The sequence below is a fragment of the Oxyura jamaicensis genome, chromosome 13, assembly GCF_011077185.1.
Source record: "Oxyura jamaicensis isolate SHBP4307 breed ruddy duck chromosome 13, BPBGC_Ojam_1.0, whole genome shotgun sequence".
Taxonomy (NCBI): domain Eukaryota; kingdom Metazoa; phylum Chordata; class Aves; order Anseriformes; family Anatidae; genus Oxyura; species Oxyura jamaicensis.
The window spans coordinates 19,297,948-19,321,651 of NC_048905.1; the positions used below are offsets into that span (position 1 = coordinate 19,297,948).

Sequence of the window (23,704 nt, forward strand, 5' to 3'; positions counted from 1 at the left end):
ATTTGTTAATTTTACTGCTAACTTACATCCTAATTAAAAGTACCAACTGTTAGTCCTTGATTGATGAGAATGGGCTGTAGGTGTTGTCTAAAGCAGCTGATTGTTGTGTTGGGATTGAGAGCAAAAGCTGGAATTTCTGTAAATAAATGCTGTTTGGTACTTTGTGTAGCCCAATTTAACCAGATAACCCTTCCTTTTACAAAGGCTTTTTACTTTTAAAATAACTGTGGTTCTGGTGCATGGAAGACTAATAGAAGCCTGTCTGCTGAAATGAGCAGTCTTACTGGTTTGTCATGGGTATGAACATACAGATTTCTGAAAATACGTGTATTGGGGCCAGTATCCTTTTGCTGTTGCAGTTAACTAATGAATTTTTACTTCTACTTTGCCTCACCCAGTTGGCCAGTCGGTACTGAAAGACATGAGTAAGGTGAGGAAGCTGAAGCAGTCAGGTGAGCCTTTTCTCCAGGATGGCTCTTGCATCAATGTAGCCCCACATCTGCACAAGTGCCGGGAGTGCCGTCTGGAGCGGTACCGCAAATTTAAGGAGCAAGAGCAGGATGACTCAACTGTGGCATGTCGCTTCTTCCATTTCCGGAGGTACTCAAATCCTTCCTTCCTTCATATGTAGTTTATATGCAGAGCTCAGACCATGTCCAAGCACAAAGTATTTGTGTTTTACTTACTTAACTTGCTTGGGTACAATAATGAAGATTTTGACTATCTTGCGTTTCCCTGCATCACCTGACTGGCATTTCCTTTCTCAGGCCGAGAGGTGAGGGAAGAGCTGTTGCTGGAATGTACAGCTGTATGACAGTAGGAGAGGTGCTAAATCCAGCCTTGGGAGATTGAATTTGCTTTATTGGGTAGCAGTTTTTGTATGCAGTAACTGTTCTCTTGCTCTGTCATAAGGAGTTCAGAACAGAGAGAAAATTTTAATTTAGTTAAGTGATGCGATATTGCCAGCATGAGCTGATGTCTGATTAGGTTTTGAAAGTTGAGTACAAAACTGATTTCTAGGAGCAGGACGCTGCCTGTATTTTCTCTGTGTAGTGCATATGCTCCTTTACGGTTTGTGTTTCTCTTCATCTTCCTTATCTACCTATTGTAGCAAGCGCAAGGCGTGATTTGAAAAAAGATGTTTACTCGCTTTTGGACATTTAAAGGATGAAGAAAATTTTTAGTATGTGCCACTCATAAGGATTATAGCTGCTGCTCTTCCTGAACTTGTTAAAAATTAAACTAGCTTTGAGATTAAAGTCAAAATTATTTTTGTTGAAAAATAAAGTTACTTTTAATAATGGCAGGAGACATTCAGGCTTCTCTAAGTTACATTGTTATACCTTTTACTACATGAAGACTAGGAGCATCAACTGCTACTGATAGAACAGTTGTCTCATCTCTGGGGAGAACAGTGTCAAGAAGAATAGGTACAATAAGGATTTTTGTCTCTTCGAATATGAACTGTTAGAGCAGTTGTTAATTGCTAGCAGTACTAGCCAGAATTGAAATACTGGTTTCCCAAGAGTTGGGATATAATTTTCTACTGAGTTAAAATAGAGAATGAACCATGCACAATTTTACAAGCAGTATCATGCAGCAGCCCAAATGATTTTTAGTTTATCATCTCATTCTATTAATAGCATAGAATTATACTAATCTGTAACAATCTCTCATGTGGAATTTCACACCAACACGTACTGGGACCTGGGCATCCCTTCTGGTGGGTTTTGCAGCCATTGCCTTTGTGTACCTTGTTCTCTGCTTTATTTGGATTTGCATAATAATTTTACTGGCTGTAAATTATTGTACTGTAACTCAAGCCCTTTTTCCCATTTCTGGATCTATAATTTGACATAGATTGCATTATAAATTAATTAAAGGTGGTTAACAAGCTTATTTTATCCTGTTTTCTGCAGGCTGATATTTACCCGGAAAGGTATTCTACGAGTAGAGGGTTTCTTGAACCCGCAGCAGAGTGACCCTGATGCCATGAGTCTATGGATTCCTTCCTCCTCCCCTGCAGAGGGGATTGATTTGGAGACTTCAAAATACATCCTGGCCAATGTTGGAGACCAGTTCTGCCAGCTTGTTATGTCAGAAAAGGAGGCAATGATGATGGTTGAGCCACATCGTAAGCTGGGTTTTTGACGGGTTTTTTATCCATTTTCTCTGTGTGACATTTACAATGCAATGGAAGAGTTAAATGAGTAATACAACTTTTTATCAAAATGCTTCTCCTCTTCTTCAAACAAGAAGGCTATATTCACTTTTGGGTGTGTGTAATTGTGTAAATGCTGTGTAATCCCACCAGAATTTGGGATTTTTCTTTTGGATCAGTGCAGCATTTCTACAAGGGAAGCTAACAGTAACTTTCTCAGACATCATTCGTTGATTTTTCAGTAAGCAAATGCAGAAATTAGCTGAGCCATGCTCCTAAGAAAATAGAAATGAACATTTTCATTTTGACGAGCTTCACTTCAATGAGCATCATTTTTTTTTTTTTAATACTTCAGTCCTATTATGCTCCAGGGACATTACATAAAAGCACAGGATTTTCTGTGTAGAGAGTAGTACGCACATTCAGTGTAGAAGTAAATTTCCTCAAGGTATCCAGTTCAGCCTGTCATATTGATAACTCTTGTCTGATTTTTCACTTTAATTCCTGAAACTGATGAGGGCATCCATTTGGAGAGGACTACTACTTCAGCAGATTTCTTAGTTCAGAATCCAAAGAACTGATAGTCAACCAATTAATGAAATTAAATACTCATTCCTTATAGTTTTATATGTTCATGTTATTTGTTCATAAAGCTAGCAGAAGTTTTACAATTTTCCTGTAACTTCCATGAAATTCAGTCTCTACAGAGCTTTGTGAGGTGCCCCATTTCCCTGTAGTGTGTGTGTTTTGGGATTTAACCTTACAACATCTTAGAAGTGGGGATTTTAGTAGTGTGAAAGGAATAGCAACTCAAAGAATGTCTCTGGATGTAAAAAGTATGTGCTTCTATACTCTGCCCCTAAGTCATGTTTCTGTGAATTGCTTGTCAATGTTACTGTGATACTCTCAAATTAGATGAGAAAAATACAAAATGTCAAAGCTATAATTCCTAACGTTCCTTCTATTTTTAGAGAAAGTGGCATGGAAGCGAGCAGTACGTGGTGTGAGGGAAATGTGTGATGTATGTGAGACAACGCTCTTCAATATTCATTGGGTTTGTCGCAAGTGTGGGTTTGGGGTCTGTCTGGACTGTTACCGGCTGAGGAAGAATCGTCCACGTAGTGGTGAGTACTAGATTTTTTCCTTACTGTCATCTACAAAATAGCTGGCTTTCAGCAGGGATAGCTTCTGGGAAGTTGCTTAAGCTTTTGTAGTAGAGTTGGTAAGTATCAACATGGGAGTCTGTAAGTTTGGAACTTTAGTACAGCTGCCTTATATGCTGCTGTTCCATTTTCTATTTCTTTAAATAACTGTATTTCATCTATTTGGTTAGGGTTTTTATGTTAAAATTGTGACATCAGTAGGCATAGGCTGTATACTGAGGAAGACTGCTGTCTAGTTCCATCTTTTCCTCAGATAGCCAAAGAATTAAATAATACTATGCCTGGTCTGAACCATCACAGTATGGACTAATAAGCAGACGCTACTGAGAACTACTTCCTGTACAAAGGAGTTTTTGGAATGTTTTCCTTTTTTGATTCCTTAATGCTTCTGTAATTCAGGAAAACTTCAGTAACTTCGGTTTCTAACAAATAGAGGGATAATGTTTTTGCAGAAGTATCAGGTGCTTTTCTATATGTTTGTATTGAGACAGCTTTGGTAGTATGGATGCTGAAAATGGCCAATCTTAATAAATATAAATCTACTAATGACAGTTACGTGACTATATGAAGCAGATGTACAAAATACTAGAGATAGTGAGCACTGCTATCTGCTTCTTATAATAAAGATTCCTGAGAGCACTGAATTATAAAAGCAATGGGTTTTAAAATCAGATAAAACTTCCCCTCTGTCTTTGTATAAGGGAGAAATTACTGCCAGAATACACCAGAAAAGAGCATACCGGTCTTTAAGATGTAGTTAACCAGGGTATAATGGAAATAATTGAAAGCAAGTAGGATAGGGTTTTTTGCATTTGGCCCTGTACATGTTTGGAAAAGGCATTTGGGACTGAATATGCCACCGACAGAATGTGGTATAAAGATTTTCATGATTCAAGGGCAGTGGTCCTTTAACACCATCTCCTCTCACATTATAAAATAATAAACACGTTATCCTTATCAATGCTAGGTTAAAATAAAGATGTCTTGGGCACATGGCAAGTTTGTATTTGTTGGTGTACAGGGGAGGGTCAGTACAGAAAATATTGATATTTCACAGTGCCAAATAATTGTGGTGTGTGTATTGCTTATGAACAGCTTCCTGAAAACAGTATTCTAATTATGGTTTATTAGTAAGTCTGAAATTTTGGGATGGGCCAAAATGTACAACAAAGGCATTACCTTAAATACAATTACTTGCCCCAAGAGGCTTCAAAACATTGTGATGTAGAAACAACCTGTGCAGATACCAGGTCTAAAGGACCCCGAAATGAAGTTGTATATTGTAGAATCTTTCAGGTTGGAAAAGGCCTGTAAGATCATCCAGTCCAACGTTTAACCTAGTACTGACAAGTCCACCACTAACATGATCCTTTTCATCTTATACTCTCCTTTTTACTGCATTTTTAAAGGAAGAGAATGGTGTGCAGTTTATGCAGTAATGTGTATGTAGGCGCAACTTGGTCCAGAATCTGAAGTAATATATATTTGTCAGGCTGCTTTTCAATCTATTTGTTACTTTGTAGCTTTATTAAGTAGATATAGTCACAAGAAGGCTTAGTTTCTTCTTCCTGAAACTGATATGCAAATACTTGTGGAAACGTTTGGGAGATGATGACGTGAAAAGTTAGAATTACTATACAACTTAAGAAAGTAATATGAGAACATTAGTGATCTTCAAAAGTTGAGGCAAGAAGCTAACATTTTTAGGTGATAGAAAATACTGAACTCCTAAAGATGAAGGGAAAATTAATGTGGTAGCTTTATAATCTGGATCCGAAGAAGTTGCTATATGTCACGTTCTAATGATCTATATTTATAGTTTATTTCTGAGATCCCCAGGTTAATCTCCTGCACTGTAAAGAATCTGAAGAAACAATATTGTTGCATTGTATTGTAAATTTCTAGTGACTTTTTTTTAATAAATTTACTTTTTTGTGCGTCTTTATTCCAGAGACAGAAGAGATTGGTGATGAGGAGGTGTTCTCATGGCTGAAGTGTGCAAAGGGTCAGTCTCATGAACCAGAGAATCTTATGCCAACACAGATCATTCCTGGTACAGGTAATGCTTGAAACCTGAAAATTTATAGTTAAGGCCTTGTTTTTAGATTTCTTTACATATGATATTAAAAATCTAAACTTTATTCCAGCCCTTTATAATATTGGAGACATGGTTCATGCAGCACGAGGCAAATGGGGTATTAAAGCCAATTGTCCATGTATTAATCGGCAGAACAAGTCAGTGTTGAGACCAGCCGTCACTAATGGAATATCACAGGTATGTAATCTTGGGCTGTAATCACTTCGTTTGACACTACATTTTAAAGATCGATTAAAACGACAGATTGTTTAGGCTTATCTGCTGTGAAACACAGACTTTTCTCAGTGTGTGTTAGAAGTGTTTTGGCTAAGCAAAATTAATCCAGGATGCTTTTCAGGGGTGTATGCTGTAATTGTTATTTACCAAATGGATATCACAGAATCATCTAGATTGGAATAGACCTCCAAGATCATCTAGTCCAACCTCTGATCTAACACTAACAAGTCCTCCACTAAACCGTATCACTAAGCTCTACATCTAAACGTCTTTTAAAGACCTCCAGGGATGGTGACTCAACCACTTCCCTGGGCAGCCCATTCCAGTGACTAACAACCCTTTCAGTAAAGTTCTTCCTAATATCCAACCTAAACCTCCCCTGGTGCAACTTTAGCCCATTCCCCCTCGTCCTGTCACCATGCACGTGGGAGAATAGACTAATCCCCACCTCGCTACAGCTTCCTTTAAGGTACATGTAGAGTGTGATAAGGTCGCCCCTGAGCCTCCTCTTCTCCAGGCTGAACAACCCCAACTCCCTCAGCTGCTCCTTGTAAGACTTGTTCTCCAGAGCCTTCACCAGCTTCATTGCCCTTCTCTGGACTTGCTTGAGCACCTCTATGTCCTTCTTGTAGCGAGGGTTTGAGCTAATACTTCTTATGCATAAATTTAAGCAGGAGGCCATTCATATTGATGCTCTATCTTAAAACAATCCAGTGTGAGTAGTTTGCAGTATGTGTACTTACTTTGTTACAGTTACTGAATGTTATGCTGAATCTAGAGGAGTTTTGTTACTGCTCACACAAAAATCCTTCTGTAAAAAGAAAATTTGGAAGTCTGGGCTTGCATTAAAAAAAATTGCTAAGTCGTGCATGATAAAGTTCATGTCACAATGCAAGGTCTAATATACAGAGATGACAAGCTTCTCTGCTGCTACATAAGCACAAAGGAATTCTTCTGTTAGCTTGAAGCAAACAAACAAACAAAAACGCTTTAGATAAATAAAATGTTCTCAAGTTGAACTCTTCCCTTTGTTTAGCATTTAGCAGATGTTTATATCTTTGTTTTAGCTTCCAACTGCCAATGCCAGTGCATCAGTCCCTGGAAGTGAGAGCACCTTTTCTACTGGAGCAGGGACAGCAGGAACAGGGCAGCTAGAAGTGGACAGTGTACCAAAACCTGAAGCAAATGATAGTAGGACAGAAGAACCTGCAAAAACAGAGACGTTATCAACCAATAACACTGCTGAAACAAAGACTAACAGACCACTTTGTCCAGAAACAGCCCCATCATCAGCCTTACACTGGCTTGCAGACTTAGCAACACAAAAAGCGAAAGAAGAAACAAAAGGTGAGCAGGACACATGCATTCTGGGGTTGGAAATAAAACATAAACACTAATGTGTTGCTTACTTGCTATTCTTTGTGAGAGTGTGCATTCTTAAATAGAAAAGAATGTTTTTTCTTCCTTTGCCTCTGGAAGCAGATTTTTTTTTTTACAGGCTTAGGAATATGGAAAACTAGGAAGATGATATTGCTAAAGATAAAAATACTGTTTTGTCACTCCCAATTTATCTCAGCGCTGGTTCTTGTGTTTATTTTCTAAGTAATAAACAGCTGGTATCCTGATGTAAAGTGATGATAATTCGAGATGCATATATGTCAGTTTATGAACTATTGAAGTAAACAAAGCTCTTCAATGTGCAACCTGAAGAGCGCATTTCCTAAGAATATAGAGATTAGAGTCTACTTGAGTCAAAAGCTTAGAACTTCTTTAAATACTTAGTAGACTGTGTGATTCCCAGTATGAAAATAATTGTGTATAATATACACCTCAGAGTTGTCAAAGGTAATGTGTCTAAAACAGAATTATTCCTGTTCACATGTCTAGTAGGAACTGCTTTATATGTCAGTCTCAAATGCTCTTGAATTTTTGCAGTGCTTAGCAATTGTAATATTTTGACTGTAGTTAAAATTTGAAATATTTTATATTGAAACATTAATTCAGAATGTCAAGGAAATATTTTTAAGACTGTTATAAAGTTACGGCTTCTTGTACATCAAACACTGTCAGATCAGATAAACTACTGTGCTGCTTGAAACCTTAACTAACAGCATGCTAAGAGTAAAATCTGTCTGATCTGATGTCTTTTGTCATTCTCTTCAAGGTGTCCATTCACTGTTGCAGTGATAATGTACCAAAAAATCATGTCAGTACTATATTTAATGCAAGATGATCTCATTTTCAGAGGACTTTGAGGTCATTTGAAATTTGCCTTTTTTTCGTAATTTTGATATCTTTTTTGCAGAATCAGGATCACTGAGGTCAGTGCTTAATAAAGAATCCCACTCACCCTTTGGATTGGATTCCTTCAACTCCAGTACGAAGGTTTCCCCGCTAACCCCAAAGCTGTTTAATAGCCTGTTGTTGGGTCCAGTGACATCTAGCAACAAAGCAGAAGGCTCCAGCCTCAGAGATCTGCTACACACAGGGCCAGGAAAGCTTCCTCAGGTCCCATTAGACACAGGAATTCCCTTTCCTCCAGTGTTTTCTGCAGCTTCTATGGTAAGCAATTTTGTATTCCTTCAACGATGTCTGTTATATGAAAGAATTTAATGATGATCTAACAGTTTTAATCTATTTTTTTATAGTATCTTATTCTCAAATGTTGAAACAAATGTAATACCTAGCCAGGTCCACCACCCCACAAAGTTGTAGAGAATTTTGATGTTCATTGTTAGTTTGTAATTTGGTTTGCTGATGTCATGGAGAAGCTATTCCTTCCCAGAGACCAAGAAAGTGAGTTATGTATAGCCTTTGAATTGTTAAACTGATGATCAGCACCCCTGTAAAAGCTCACTTTAAATTCTGGGTCTTCAAAAGAATTGCAAGAGCATACTCTCCAAAAAGGCAAAAACTTGTGAGCAAATCAGTTCCTTAAAAAACTTAAATGCTTTTCAAGTATATATAAGATTGTAAATGAATTTAAGATGTGTTTAGAGGCTTGTTTTGGAATAAAGATACTTTGTTTCTCTTTGTTTTGGAGGAAATAGCCTTAAAAAAAATAAAAACCAACAAATCAATGGTGCTTGAAATGCTTAAAAGCATTTAGTTTAAGAGAAGGGAAGGTCCCATGGGATTTATTAAGACTTAGCTCTTCCTAGAAGACTTACTCCGAAAGCCCAGGCAGATAGAATGAGGGAAGACGATGAAATGGCTTGTCTCATAGCAGATTTTTTTTCCTACATGTCAGATTTGGGGAACAGAACCTTAAAAATTGTTCATGTTGTTTGCTATTAGTAGAGGGAACTGAAGCTCTAAGGGAAAATATGTCACTGCTACAGGAAAGTGAATCCAAAAACGCTATTTTCTCCTCTCATCCCTGAGTACAAGCTACAATATTGTGATCATGTTTTAAAGCAAGTTATTCCTGCAAGGCATGAGAGGCCTGTCTCAGTTTGTATCTCTGTCCTCGCAACTGTATACATTCTATCATCACCTTTAATCAGATTTGTTGTGTGCTTTATTTTTTTCCCTTTCTTGACCTCTGGTCTTCCAGTATAAGAGATGTAGTTAAGTTGTTGCCTGTATCAACAAAAGGCATTTAAGTTGTTTCTGTTATGACCCCCATCACTTTCTTATTACTCACATTCCTGTTCAGGAATCCAACAATCTGTTTGTAGCAGGTTATTTTAAGTTTTACCATAGCAAAACAGGAACATATCTGTTTCTGTTCTTACTGGATATATGCCTGTGTCTGTGCTGATTTGTTTACTGCTGCATATTTTTGATAGCAAAATGTTCACAACTGAAAGCTGAATGAGAGCAGATAATGTCCGCTGTTGCAAGATGAAACTTACCTCTGGGTTTACATCTTCTAGGGGGCCAAAGGTAAAGCCAGCCTGCCTAACTTTTTAGACCATATCATTGCTTCTGTGGTGGAAAATAAGAAGACATCTGATGCTGCAAAACGAACTAGTAATTTAGTTGACACGCAAAGAGATGTGAAGGAAATGGTAATGGGCTTAAATGTTCTGGATCCACACACTTCCCACTCTTGGCTTTGTGATGGTAGGCTCCTTTGTCTTCATGATCCTAGCAACAAAAACAACTGGAAGATCTTCAGGGAGTGTTGGAAACAAGGCCAGGTGGGTGATGACAAATTGCCAACCCTTACGGCTTAAAAGTATCCTGACAGTTTATTCTCTACCTTTTTTAATGTGTCCATTCAAACTTTGGCCAGTTGCTCCTGGGTGCATATGATGAACAAGGATTTCAACTGTAGCACTGTAAACAGGGGACACAGCAGCCCTGTCCACTGCATGCTGAAATGACTCAAGCACATGTGCTGTTCTCAGCTTGACAGTCTTTTAAGTTGTAGTGTGATTTTTGCTGAACCTGCTCTGCCACAGCCCATTAGTGAATCCATTATGATTCCTGCATGCATCCTGCATGTATCTACCCCATACTTGATGCTTTATAGCCTCAGGAAAAGGTCCATTCTTTCCAGCTGCAGCATGTACAAGAATACAGGTGCTGCGTGAAACCAAGTTCTGCCAGAATTTTGGAGTATAGTGATGGCAGTGACTCATCCTGAGCCTGCAGCCTGTATGAGCCCAAGTGTTGCTTTGGATTCAGCATTTCATGTGTTGAGCACTCTACTGGATTGTCTGAGTGGACATTGACTGATGAAGTCTTCAGTCAAGAGAGAGGACTTAGACCTGCTGCCAGCATAGCCGCTGTTTCAGATTTTAGTCCGTAGTGCTGCAGTTCTTAGACTTCTCCAGAGAGTCATTAATATTGGCCTGGTCAGGCAAGCTGAAGCTTAAGAAATGGGTAAGTAACTGCTGCTACTCAGGAAGCATACCAATAGCTCTGACAGATTCTGGTGTCCATCAGTGTTCAAACTGTGTTCTTAGCATTTGGTTCCACAGCTACCTCTAATACTGTTACCTTCACTGACTACTCAGAATTGAGACCATTGGTGTTAGATTGGTATGTCCCTCATCTTCTCTTTTGGGGAAGTTTGTGTTGTCAGCTGTTCTGTTGTTATTCTAATATTCTCGGAACTAACATTCCTTACTGATTTTGGGTTGCTCGCAAGACATACATGCTGCTGAGCTGTGACAGAGGAGCGAATCAGACTTCACATTCCTCTTCTTAATTCAGAGTCCATTCCTGCCAGTGGAAGAGTACTTTCCAGTTAACTTTAGCATGTCCCATGGGACTACACATTCTTTGCATCCACTAGGCACATGTATAACTAGCACATACCCATGAAAACTGCAAAGAGGCTTGTGCCACCACCAACCACAGATCAACAACCAGTTGCTTTTGTTGGCTCCACTAGTCAGCTACTAATAGTGTTAGGGGCTACTGTACCTCCCTTGTCTGACTAGAAATGCAGCCTGCTGCCTGTATTGCCAGCTTTTCCTCTAATTGCAGTTGTCGTCTTGTCCTCCTAGATTCTTCCTAGAGTGCACAGGAACCTCATCTTTTTTGAACCTGTTGCATCTTTCTGAATTATGATTTCTGATGAGTTTTTTTGCACTCCTGTGTTGTCAGTCATCTGCCTGTCTTGGCTAAGAGCTGTTAAATTTCTGGTTAGTATGCTCTGGCAATTTTCCCTACTCTATCTGTCAGCAAATAATATTCTCCCTCTTAAGAGGATCCTAAATAATTTAGCAGCTACTGACAAAACACTTGCTCATCAGTATCTGTGCAGATTAGACTGGCTTTATCACCAGGTTCAAGGTGCTGCATGTGTCCATGAGGTCCTTAATTGTTAATGAATCTTGAGATTCTCCTGATGGAGTCTAGAAATGGGATTACTGATTTTCTGTCAGATGAATGTGTAACTTCCAGTGTGTATCACCTTCTTCTAAGCTGGTGCAGATTCTTAGGCTTTGGCCACAACGGTCACATTTATGTACTGTTTGTGAACCTCTGTTTTAGGCTTTTCCCCCAGATGTGCTAGGGATGCTTTTTGCATGATTTTATCATTCCGAGGCCCCTTTCATAGCAACAGTCCCATGCTTATTCAAGGATTCTCCAGTGATGTTGCACTCACATGAGTTTACTGCTGAAAGGCAGAAAGCAAGCTAAGTGGAATTCTCTTACTCCTGCACCAGACAGAGCACGTGACTCAGTTGTTGCTGTTTTAGCAAGGTCATTTTAAACAGAATTTCTGAGAGCAGAGATTCTCTCAACAAACTGTTTTGTCACAGTTCTCTTTCAACTGAATCCACAGCCCAGGTGCCCCTTTGAAAGTGAAGTCAAAGAACATGAATTCCACCCCAAAAAAATCACCTTCCCTTTTCCTGTTCTATGGGTTGAAGAAGGCTAATTGGAAAGTCTTAAATATCCCTTGGCCCCAGAAATGCACCCTAGACGCTAGATCTGAGTCATATGAAAATCTTAGCCATGATAGCATCCCAAACTGTTAACAGAGAAAATTATTTTTCCTTAATGTTTGGATAACAAGTGGCACTCTAGTGTCATTCAAGATGAGTAACGTTTTTCAAATACTATGTCTTAGAAATTGTCAGAAATAAGTTAAACAATGTCTTATCCCAGGTTTGACCAGCAGACCATAGGATTATTTCTTTTTGGAGCTGTTTTTCCAGAGCATTTTGCTGTCCTGAACATAGTTCTTGCTGAACTAAGGATACTGTCACATGATTCTTATCCTTATAGAAACATGTTCTTTTCTGAGTTTTTGTGCTAGGTGCTCTCTCTCCCTCCCACCCCCCTCTCTCCCTCTAGGGTGGTGTTGGAAGTTTTTGTTTTCTCCCTGTTTTCTGAGAGCAGATCTAGCACAAAATGTCTACCAAACATGTCTACTGTCTTTATCTTGCAACCATAGCAGTGTTCCTCACTAGAGAGAGAACATTTTCTTTCTTTCATGGGAAATTCTCTGCTTAATAGCTGGAAGGGCTCTACTAGGTTAGGTAGATTTCTGTTCTTCTTGTTACTATGTTCAAGTGGTCAAGTGAATACAGCAGGGAACAAAATATGTCATTATTTGCCTGGGCTGAAGAAGACTAGCTTATACATCAGCTTAAAGTCTGCCTGTCAGGAGTTTCCACCCATCCTGTGAAAGGTACTGTGATTTCTCCCTCATCCATGATCCTTATTTTTTTGTAGAATATGATTGAAGTCTATCCATTGTTTTAATGTTACAGTCCTTACTGGGATCAGGGAATATATTTAAATTTGGGATTAACATAATCTGCTCTGTCATTTTAGGGAAGTTTGCTGCTTGTCAGGGACTTGCATATTGGACATGGTAGAACGACTGCCAAATCTTATCTGGCCCTCAGACATTTACCCCCTGCTGCTTTTCCACATTGGCACAAACAATACTTCTGGACAGTATCAAGAGTGAATATATGGCTCTGGGAGTACTGGTCAAAGGCATGTGGGCCAGGTGGTTCTCTCAGTCTTTCCAGTGAGGGAGAAGTACTTGAAGAAGGATGGACTGATCCTGCAAGCCAACTGTTGTTCATGCATCTGGTTTCGACAACAGGGTTTGGGGATTTTATTGTCATGGGAACCTTTTTGAGCATCAAGGACTTCTTGGAAGACCAGTGGGATAAAAGCATCTTTGCTAACAAGCTGGCCACCCTGATTTGGAGAGCTACAAACTAGGAATGACAAGTGAGGGAGAGGATAGCTTTGAGATACAGAAAGGAATTAGCTGACTGGGTTGTCAAACAAGCTATGTGGGGTGATGTGAACAGGAAGGCTTTCATACTCAACAGAAATGAAAGGGGGTCCATCTCAAACCTGTTCCAAATAAGGAAATGTCTATATCACAGCATTTTGAGGAAAGCTCTCATACCATTTATTGGAAATCAACAAGACCTTTCTGAAGTGCATGCACACTAAATGCATGCATCTCAAGGAACAAAATAGGAAGAATTAGCATGGGGTTGCAGGGCCACAGTCTCATTGTTATAAGAGAAGTGGTGGAGTAACTCACGCAACAGAGTATGGCAAGGGATAGGTACAGACTGTTCAGGAAGGACAGGCAAGAAAAGCAAGGAAGGAGTATTGCTGTTTGAGAGACCAGCTGGAATGTGTGAAACTGCATGAGAATGGATGATGAGCCAGTTGAGAGCTTATGGGTCAGGGTTAGCAGGTAGCCTGGACTAACATGAGTAACATGATGATTGGTATCTGCTATAGACCACCTGATCAAAAGGAAGTGATGAGGCCTTCTTCAGACATTCATACCATCATCAAGCTGATGAAGTACAAACTAGATAGGTGGGCAGAGGTTTAAAACTGACCAAAGTGCCATGCTCAGAGATTTGAGATCACTAGCACAAAGTCCATCTGGAGGCCAGTCGCTAGTGGTGTACACTAAGAGGTCAGTATTGGGTTAAGTACTATTTCTCAGAATCACAGAATGGATGAGGTTGGAAGGGACCTCTGAAGATCATCTAGTCCAACCCCACTACTACTGAGCAGAATCACCTAGAGCACCTTGCACAGGATGGCATCCAGGTGGGTTTTGAATATCTCCAGAGAAGGAGACTCCACAATCTCTCTGGGCAACCTGTTCCAGTGCTCTGACACCCTCACAGTAGAGAAATACCCCCTCATATTCAGCCTGAACTTTCTGTGCTTCAGTTTGTGCCCGTTGCCTCTTGTCCTGTCACTGGGCACAACTGAAAAGAGTCCAGCTTCATCCTCTCAACACCTTCCCTTCAGAAATCTATATACGTTAATGAGGTTTCCCCTCAGTCTTCTCTTTTCCAGGCTAAACAGCCCCAGTTCTTTTAGCCTGTCCTCATATGACAGGTGCTCCAGACCTCTAATCATCTTAGTAGCCCTCCTCTGAACTCACTTCAGTAGTTCTCTGTCCCTTTTGTACTGGGGAGCCCAGAACTGGACAGAATACTCCAGTTGTGTCCTCACCAGGGTTCCTCTCAGCCCAGCCCTCCAGCTTGAGTTCCTTCTGAATGGCAGCACAGCCCTCTGAGGTATTAGCCACTCCTCCGAGTTTCATATCCTCATTAATGACCTAGACACAGGGACGGACTTCAGCAAGTTTACAGACAGTAAAAATTTGGGAACAATGCCTGATACATGAGATAGTTGTGCTGTTACTCGGGCAGACCTGAAGGCCAGAGAACTGGACCAAGAGAAATCTGACTTTCAACAAGGGGAAATACAAAGTCCTGCACCTCAGGAGGAGTAATCTCATGTGGCAGTACTTGTAGGCTGACCAACTGGAAAGTAGCTTTATCTAGAGGGACTTTGGGATCATGGTGGACAACAAACAATGCATCCTCACAACAGAGAAGGCCAATAGCAATTTTGGGCTGCATTAGGAAGAGCTTTGTCAGTGTCAAGAGAGGTGGTCCTTCCCCTCTACTCAGCACTGGTGAGGCCACACCTGGAGCAGTGTGTCCAGGTCTGTGTTCCTAAGTATGAAAGAGACATGGATTTACTGGAGCAAGTCCAGTGAAGGGTCACAAAGATGATTTAAGGCACTGTAGGTGAGGAGAGGCTGACAAAGCTGGGAGTATTCAGGCTGGAGAAGAGAAGTTTTGGTGGAGTGTGTGGAAAATCTTATCAATGTGTATAAATACCTGATGGGAAGTAATGAAGAAGAGGGAACTAGACTCTTTTCAGTAGCGCACACTGACAGGACAAGATGTAATGGGCACAAATTAAAAAAAGGGAAGCTCAGCGTGAACACGATAAACAGTTCTTCAGTGAGTGTGTTCAAATACTGGAACAGGTTGCCCAGATAATTTGTGGAGTCTTCATTCTTGGAGATACTCAAAGCCCAACTGGAGATGGTCCTGGGCAACCTGCTGTGGCTGGCCTTTATTGAGCAGGGCAGCGGAGTTGGACTAGATGATTTCAGGAGGTCCTTTCCATACTCTGTGGTTTTGTTGTTGTTTTTTTGTTTGTTTGTTTGTTTTTCAGAAGTTGGCAGGACCAAAGTAACATGCCCTTTTTGTTTTATTAACCTTCACTCTTCTGGAGTTGAGGTTTCATTGCCGCCTTCTAGATCTTAAAGGCTATGCGATGATATATTTTAAAAACAAAGCCACTTGTGTTATTCCCCAAGGGTTTTTTTCTTTGTCTTTTTTTTTTTTTTTTTCCCTTCATGGAGAATTTTGAATGAATAGTCGTTGTCATTTAGGGAATAAAATGGATACTCATCCTGTTAGAGGCCTTTACAGAACAATCCAGCTGAAGCAGTGTTTAGTTACTGGGGTGTTCTTAAACAGTATCTTTACAGGTGCTTGTCTCTAGCTTTTTGGATATCTTTGCCTAGAACTTAGATAGTACTAGAATGTCTAGGGTCATATGTGCTCCTCAGGATTGTACTTAGCTCTTTCTTCATGTAAATAAAACCATGGTAGGTCCACCTTCAAATCATTGCTGATGTGTAAGGCACAGCTTGAAGTTGATTCAACCTTTCACAGACATGTGAACTGTCATTTGAACATAGGTAGCAGTAAACCTAAAGTTTTTCAGGTGGCACAGTCCATGGACAGTTTCTTTTTTTCCCCTCTTCTCTCTAAGCCTTGCAACTCTAGTGATTGCAGTAAGGAGACTGAGACCCAAGTCATCATAAACTTAAAAGTCCTTGGCCAGTGTTGGGAGGATTGTCTGGTATACCTTTTTCCTAGTATTGTTAGTTTAGGAAACACCTTGAGCATTTATGGGGAGAGGCCACTCAAATCTTGGTTTGGCATGTGTGTTAACGGTTAGTCTAAATATCTTAAAATTCATTTTGCAAGTAAACAGGTGCTTTTCTGCCCCTTGATTTTGTACTAGAGAGTTAATGCTGAACCATCCTTGTACATAAGGAATGAGGGAACTAGTTTAAAAAAAAAAATCATATCAGAATATGAACGTTTGTTTTAATACAAATGCAGTTTCTAGTCAGTGGCATTTGTGCTTAAACAGCAGGGGTGGTGGGACTCATGACAATTCCACAGGTAGATTGACCTAGGATTTCCAGACCTCCACCCAGCTGTTCTCTCTCTCTTCTACAACAGGACGAGAGGAGAAAGTAAGATGTAGCAGCTTGTGGGTTGAGGATAAAGACAGGGAGATCAATTACCAGTTACAGTCACAGGCAAAACAGAGGCAATTTGGGAAAAAAATAATTCAATTTATTGCCAATTAATAACAGAGTAAGGTGATGAGAAACAAAGATAAAACTAAAGCACCTTAACTGCACCCACCCCTCCTTCTTCCTAGGCTCAACTTCCATTCCTGCCTTTTCTACCTCTTCCCCCCCCCCCCCCCAACAATGAGTGGCGCAGGGTGACAGTGAATGGAGATATGGAGATTGCAGACAGTTCATAACACTTGATCTCTGATGCTCCTTTCTCCTCACCCTTTTCCTGTGTTCCAGTGTGGGGTCCCTCCCATGGGATGCAGTCCTTCATGAACTCCTCCAACATGAGTCCTTCCCATGGGCTGCAGTTCTTCAAGAACTTCTCCAGCATGGGTCTTTTCCACAGGGTGCAATCCTTAAAGAACAAACTGCTCCAGTGTGGGGGTTCCTTATAGCCATAGTTCCTTGCAGGAAGCCTGTTCCTGCATGAGCTCCTCTCCATGGGGTTACATTTCCTGCCAGGAGCTTACCCCTGCCTGGGCTCTCCATAGGCCACAGCTTCTTTCAGGCCAGATCTACTTGTATCACTGTGGGCTCCTCCACAAGCTGCATTGTGGAGATCTGCTCTGCCATGGTACACTACAGGCTGCAGGGGGGAAGCCTGCTTCCACCATGGTCCCCATAAGTGCTGTGGGGGAATTTCTGCTCCAGTGCCTGGAGCACCTCTCATCTTCCTTCACTTCCTTCAGGGTTGTTCCCCTCACATTTTTTTCTTGCTCCTTTCTCACCTCTGCATAGTGTTTCTTTGTTTTTGTTTTTTAAACCCTTTCTTAAATACATTATCACAGATGTGCCACCAGCATTGCTGATGGGCTCCATAGTGGGGCAGTCCTGGAGCTGGTCAGAACTGTGTCTGGCACAGGGCAGCCCCTGGTCTAATCTCACAGATACCACCCCTGCAGTCTCCCAGCTACCACAGTCTTGACTTGTAAACCCAAGACACTTGCCTTAGGAAGTCTAACAGAGCATTGCTTCTAAGGTAACTGCACATTGCCTAGAACTGAAGCTTGCTCTGATTCTGGCTGTATGTTTGATGAACAAAAAACAGACATGGGTGAAAACAGATTTGTGGTGTCTTTTATAAAATAGTAGTCAGGAGTCTCAGCTCTAAAGAACGTTTGGCTGCATGTGTAGGAAATTTGGTTACAGTGGAGTAAGCATGCATCTTTGTATTCTCAGCCCGTGCTGGTATCTGGTGTCCATAAGAAGTTGAAGTCAGAACTTTGGAAACCAGAAGCTTTCAGCCTGGAATTTGGAGATCAAGATGTAGATTTGGTGAACTGCAGGAACTGTGCCATAATTTCAGACGTGAAAGTGCGTGACTTCTGGGATGGCTTTGAAATAATATCTAGTAAGTAATATCTATGGCTGATGAATTTAACTGAGCAGTCTGTCTTGCTACCTTCAACCGCCCCTTTTCCACATGTTTTCTCAAAAAAAAAAGTTCTGGTAGTTGTAAGTCTCAAAGAAGCCATTGCTCCTTAGATGTTGCGCACCCTAGAAATTATTTTATTGAAGATGTGAAGTCTGGGTTGCCAAAGAAAACTTTGACATGTTATTTTGATATGTCAAAAGGTGATCCATTTAATGGGAAACTACTTTTTTGAACTTTCCTCAGTGAAATTAATCATCACTTAACCATTATGAAGACAGTAAGTGATTTGACAACCCTTGCTCTACTTCCAACTTTAACATTTATTTTAAAACTAAAGGGAACCTGCAAAGCTAAAACAGACTGAAGGTTTTGAAACTAAAACTTAAACCTGATGGAATGCACCAACTAAATAAAATACTTTGTAATGTTTACTGCTATGTAAAATTTGCTGCTATGTGTATATAGGAAAAATGTTGAACTATTGGACAGCTTAATGGAATAATTATCCAACAGAAAACAAGGTTATAGATTTTTAGACCACCAATATTCCCTTTCCTAGTCATGTCTAGCCAAAGAATTGACAATTTTGGGCTTTTTTAAATATGGTTCCAAGTACACAGTCTTGTATTTTGTATCGTTAAATTTCATGCTATTCCCATTATTACTCAGAAGTAAATGTCCTAGAGGGATATAATGATATAGTCTTTCTCTGTATTAACTCTAATTGGCAAACTTCACAAACTTTTCACCTTTTTTTTTTTTTTTTTTTTTGCCAGGGTGATTTGTGAAAGTCTAATTATCTTCAAGTAATGTTATTTCTAGTTTGTCTCTTTTAGCAAAATCAACTGCTGAATTCCTTTTAGACAAGGCCTTTACCACACTTTGTATGAGAAATGTTAGGGATTCAGGTTGGAAAACCTTATTATTTTTGCAAGTTTATTTTAAATAAGTTTTATTTATTATTTTTCAGCCAAATGCAATCTCCAGTTCAGAAGAGTATTATTTGCTGTTAGTCCAGAGATTTCACATACTGACTTACAGAAAAAATTGGAATTATATAATGATTTTGACTTCTCTAAATGAATTTTATTTTTCTCAAATATGTGGATTATTTTTTCATACTGTCATTTAGCTATTGAAGAGAGGCAGAACAGCCTCTTAATTTGGAACTGGTATTGAGATGATCCATTAATTATGCTATATGATAGTTTATTTTAGTTAATTATAATCTTTTGCTACTTACTTTTAATATCTGTGAGTTCTAAGTGGACTTCTGGCAGTTCCAACTTTGTTTGGACCATTCTTAGACCTGGCTTTCTTTGCTGATCAGATTTCTGGATTTTGTTCTGTTTCATATAATTTATCAGATCAATATATTCTCCAAGTAGCTGTTCATTCTGTCCTTTCTGGGTAGCCTTCCTACTAGTTTCTTATCCTTGCTTGGAACAAAGATCCTTGATGAATTCAAAATCTTAAATTTAAAGATGTTTCAGAACTTCCTGTATTCAAGTCCTTGAGCTTTTCAGTTCACTTGCCTCTCTAAAATGCCTAGCTCATCGAATTTTGTTTTGTTTATGCCTGTCATTTTGTTTTATATATCTGCAGTTCTTTGTTTTAATTTAAAACAGATCATTTTTTATATTGCAAACTAGTGTTGTTTTCTGTAGCCAGTTATTTTGTTATGCAGAAGTGATTCACAGGTCTCCAAGTCCTAGTTTCTTTTTACATACATTCTCTTCTAGTGCTGTCAGCAGCTCTGCTAGCTTACACAGTCTGATTTTTCTTTGTCTGACAATCCTTGCTATGGTAGAAAATGATAAAGAATGTTACTTCCTAGGGAAAGGAGATGTGGAGATAGCAGACTGCAGTCAGTCCTGTTATACATCTCATGATTTCTTGTAGAGTTGTGAAGAATCTGGTAAAGAGTGAACTCTGCTTCCTCTGTATGTTTTATGCCTAGTCTTCTAAGCTGCTACATGTATGCACTTCAGAATGCTTTTGTAGCCATCCTAGCATCTGAGGCAAACAACATTTGATGTTGAAACTAAAGTCTGTCTCAGTAACTACCTGCTATTTAGCCTTTAAGTGTGGTGGATTGTGGTTTCTTGTTTTATACTGAGGTTAGGATTGATTTCAGAGCATTAGGCTTTGTTAAAGGCAGTAAGGTAAAATGCTTCGAAAAGCTTGTTTTCAGAGTTGAATAAAAACTTTCTTAAAATTTAGTAGCTGTACAAGATCTGTCAGACTTCTGCTGTAGATAATGGTACAACTGCTGTCTAATTGTTACACTGTTATTTGGTTGTATTATGATAATATTTGGGAGTGCCCCCCAAAAAATCAGGACTCATTTTGCTGTGCAATGTAAAAGATCTTGCTACAGAAAACATATAGCTTTAACAAGGTCATGTGTTGTGGTTAAGAAAAAAAAAAATCTTAATCTGTTTCTTACAGAGAGGCTCAGGTCAGATGATGGTCAGCCAATGGTACTAAAGTTAAAGGATTGGCCTCCAGGGGAGGACTTTAGAGATATGATGCCTACAAGGTAAGTAAACCTTAGCAGCAATGCACTCGAGATACATTGACAATAGAGCAGAGGAAAGCATGTTTTTGTTCTCTCTTTGCTGTCTAGGTTTGAGGACTTGATGGAAAATCTTCCTCTTCCTGAATATACCAAGAGGGATGGCAGATTGAATTTGGCCTCTAGGCTGCCAAGCTACTTTGTCCGTCCCGACTTGGGTCCCAAAATGTACAATGCCTATGGTATGTGAGAGTATTTCTGAAGATGTTGATTTTTGTGACTTTCTGTTATTTTGGGGGCATATGCAAGACTGTGGCATTAATCAAAACGTTGAGAATGTATCCTATAGCACACTTCTGTTTTTTTTTTTTTTTTTGCATTCTTCCTGTGATCTATTCCCATGCTAGTACTCTGATTCTTATATGTGCCATTTTTTGTGTTGTAGTTTCCAAGCAATGTGATTTAAGTTTGCAAACAATTATTATTCAATACATATAATAAGCATAATACTGAGACAGGATTCAATGAAAAGTTAATATCTTTTTGAGATCAAGTGCTACGGTTGAAAGGAAAATTAGCCAGTGGTTAAATGGGCTCAGCTTTGGTTTGAGGGAGACCTGTCTTGGAGCTGTTTAGAACCATCGGTAGTGCAGAGCAGCCCTTAGTCTCATCTCGTAGAAGCCAGCCCTGCATCACCTTGCTGCCAAAACCTTGCAACATAAACCTAGTACAGTAATGTTCTTAGTGTTCTTTCAGTATTTAAGATACAGGGATGCAGTGTTTTTTAAATGTTTTAATTCCAATTGTATATATATGGCTAGAGAAACAAGTCACCTGAGGACATGAAAGATTTATCGTTTCATATTTTTGGAATAAAATGTTTTAACTCAGTAATCAGATGTAGGTTAGACTTATGCTACCAATGTTTTGTATTTCTGAGAATGTGTTTGTGGGGTTACTTTGCCTTTTTTTTTTTTTTAGCACAACTGTATGACCACAAATAAAGGATTTAAGAAGTGGAGGGGGGGGGATTATAACCTTAGGTAAATTGAGTGTTTTTTTTTTTTCAATATTTAAAGGTGTCAAATGATTTGGTTTATTATTATTTAACACAAGTTGAGTGGTGAAGGCTCTACATCAAAGAGCCTACACCTAGTTAAGCAATATAAAACTAAGAGTGCAGCAAGAAGCAAAGTAATAAGTAAAGGTTAATTTTTCTTTGTATAATGCTAGTTGCTAACAGCAGCAGGCGTGGATTCATTTTGTTAAATTTATCTTGAATATCAAATTTTCTTTTCCACTATATAAGAGTTCATGGAGGGAATGCTGATAGTATTTTTTTGCATGGAATATAACCCTCTTGATCCTCTTTAGATGTATAGATCTTAGTCCAAAGAGAGAAAGTATTATGCTTTATCTACTTTAAAACAGAAAGAAAATATATAGCTGGGTCTGCCTTCAAAAAGGTTTTTGTACCTTTTTTACTTTATAGCTGCATTATAAAATGAAGGGTGGAACTAGGAATAAGAACAGTAATTTTGCCCATGGTGAATGAGAATGTCCATGGTGAACTTTTCTAGTGTATTGAATGTATTTCAACTGTAAATATGACTTTGTTTTCTGAATGTGTGGTATAGGGAAGTTCTTAATGATGAGGTAAATTTGTCCTTGTGCTTAGCATTTTCAAGGACTATTCCCACTTTTTCCCATTAGGATGGGAAAACTGTGTTTGAAGCTTAGCTCTTAGTGATATTCAGTTACCTGAAAAAAAGACACACTTATAGAAGTTGCCCATGGAGAAATCCTATTCTATTCAACAGGTTTTGTGTGTATAGGACCCTTAAATATTGACCAATTTTTATATATAAATACCTAAATTGTTTAATGTAAAAATTGACATCGATGATGCTTTTCCCAGCATACTCTGTGTGACTTAGATCAGTAGCAAATAACTATGGAAAGAATGACCCTTCTTTCATTATAACCTATTACTTCTGGCAAAAAACAGTTTTGGCTATGGAGGTTGAACTTATATATTATGTTTATCCATATTTGTATTTTAGTTGTGCTTTCCTAAATCCATGTTAGAACTGTCTAAATTAGTTGTTTGTGGTTGATCATGATGGGTACTGTACTGTGAGTTGAGCTCCTGTTCCCAAAACTTACATTTTAAATAGAAAAGATATAATTGTGATGGTGATCCTGAAACACAGTGGGTAGTCTAATGGTCATAGTTCTGTTAGTGTTTGCTGATACGGTGTTTTTGTAATCTGTTAAATTTCTTTCCCTTGATACTTGATACTCCCAGAGGAGATGTTAAAACAAAAAGTAGAGAGAGTGCCATTGAAGGAAGAGAGAGGAATGTCTTGTGTGAGAAAGTGAAAGAACTAAGCAGTAAACATTTGAAGTCTCATTCTAGCCATTACTCATAGCTACTTTAGAGGAATGAGTGCAAAAGTATAAGCACTTGAGAGTCTACAGGTGTTTTCCTTTACTCAATTGTAATCTGAATTGTTAACAATGATTTGGAAAATAACTATTGTGAATTCAAGGGACCACGTGGATTTCACAGCTAAGTATGAAAAAATAATTAACTGCTGGAGGTGTATACTTCTCACAGCCCAATGATGTGCTACACACAGGATGCTGCTAATGCTAGTTATAGCAGCTGAGGTTTCTCTTGTACCACCAAGCAAAGGAAGTCAGTGCCAGAGAATGCATAGGTAGGTAGTATACCAGAGAACACATACTACCTACCTGTATTACAAAAGCCCTACTGCAGATTATATAAGTGACCCTCAGGGAGACAAAATTGTTGAGTACAAATTCAGTCTGTTTTTAAAATGCTTGTTTTCTTGTGATGGGTTGAACTATACTTGCTGCTTCTGTTTAAAAATAAAAATACTATTTTTCAGTAAACTTTTTACTTATGCCATATAGGTCGTGAAAATTACTACAGCTGCTCCTTGACATTGGTTTCTGCTTTCATTGCTGCATAAGGGCAGCAGATTAGAGAGCTTT

The 23,704-nt window shown here is 39.1% G+C and overlaps 1 protein-coding gene across 2 annotated transcripts in view; it reads left to right on the forward strand.

The window, feature by feature from the left end:
* Positions 1-23,704, forward strand: part of KDM3B (lysine demethylase 3B) — a 49,371-nt gene that overhangs the window by 20,216 nt on the left and 5,451 nt on the right. For both annotated transcript variants that reach the window (XM_035338249.1, XM_035338250.1), the window contains 11 exons: positions 399-600; positions 1,920-2,134; positions 3,133-3,285; positions 5,276-5,383; positions 5,472-5,599; positions 6,706-6,985; positions 7,944-8,200; positions 9,517-9,783; positions 17,970-18,141; positions 20,617-20,707; positions 20,795-20,925. In XM_035338249.1, coding sequence (XP_035194140.1) covers positions 399-600; positions 1,920-2,134; positions 3,133-3,285; positions 5,276-5,383; positions 5,472-5,599; positions 6,706-6,985; positions 7,944-8,200; positions 9,517-9,783; positions 17,970-18,141; positions 20,617-20,707; positions 20,795-20,925 — 2,004 coding nt within the window. The remainder of the gene's footprint in view (positions 1-398; positions 601-1,919; positions 2,135-3,132; positions 3,286-5,275; positions 5,384-5,471; positions 5,600-6,705; positions 6,986-7,943; positions 8,201-9,516; positions 9,784-17,969; positions 18,142-20,616; positions 20,708-20,794; positions 20,926-23,704) is intronic.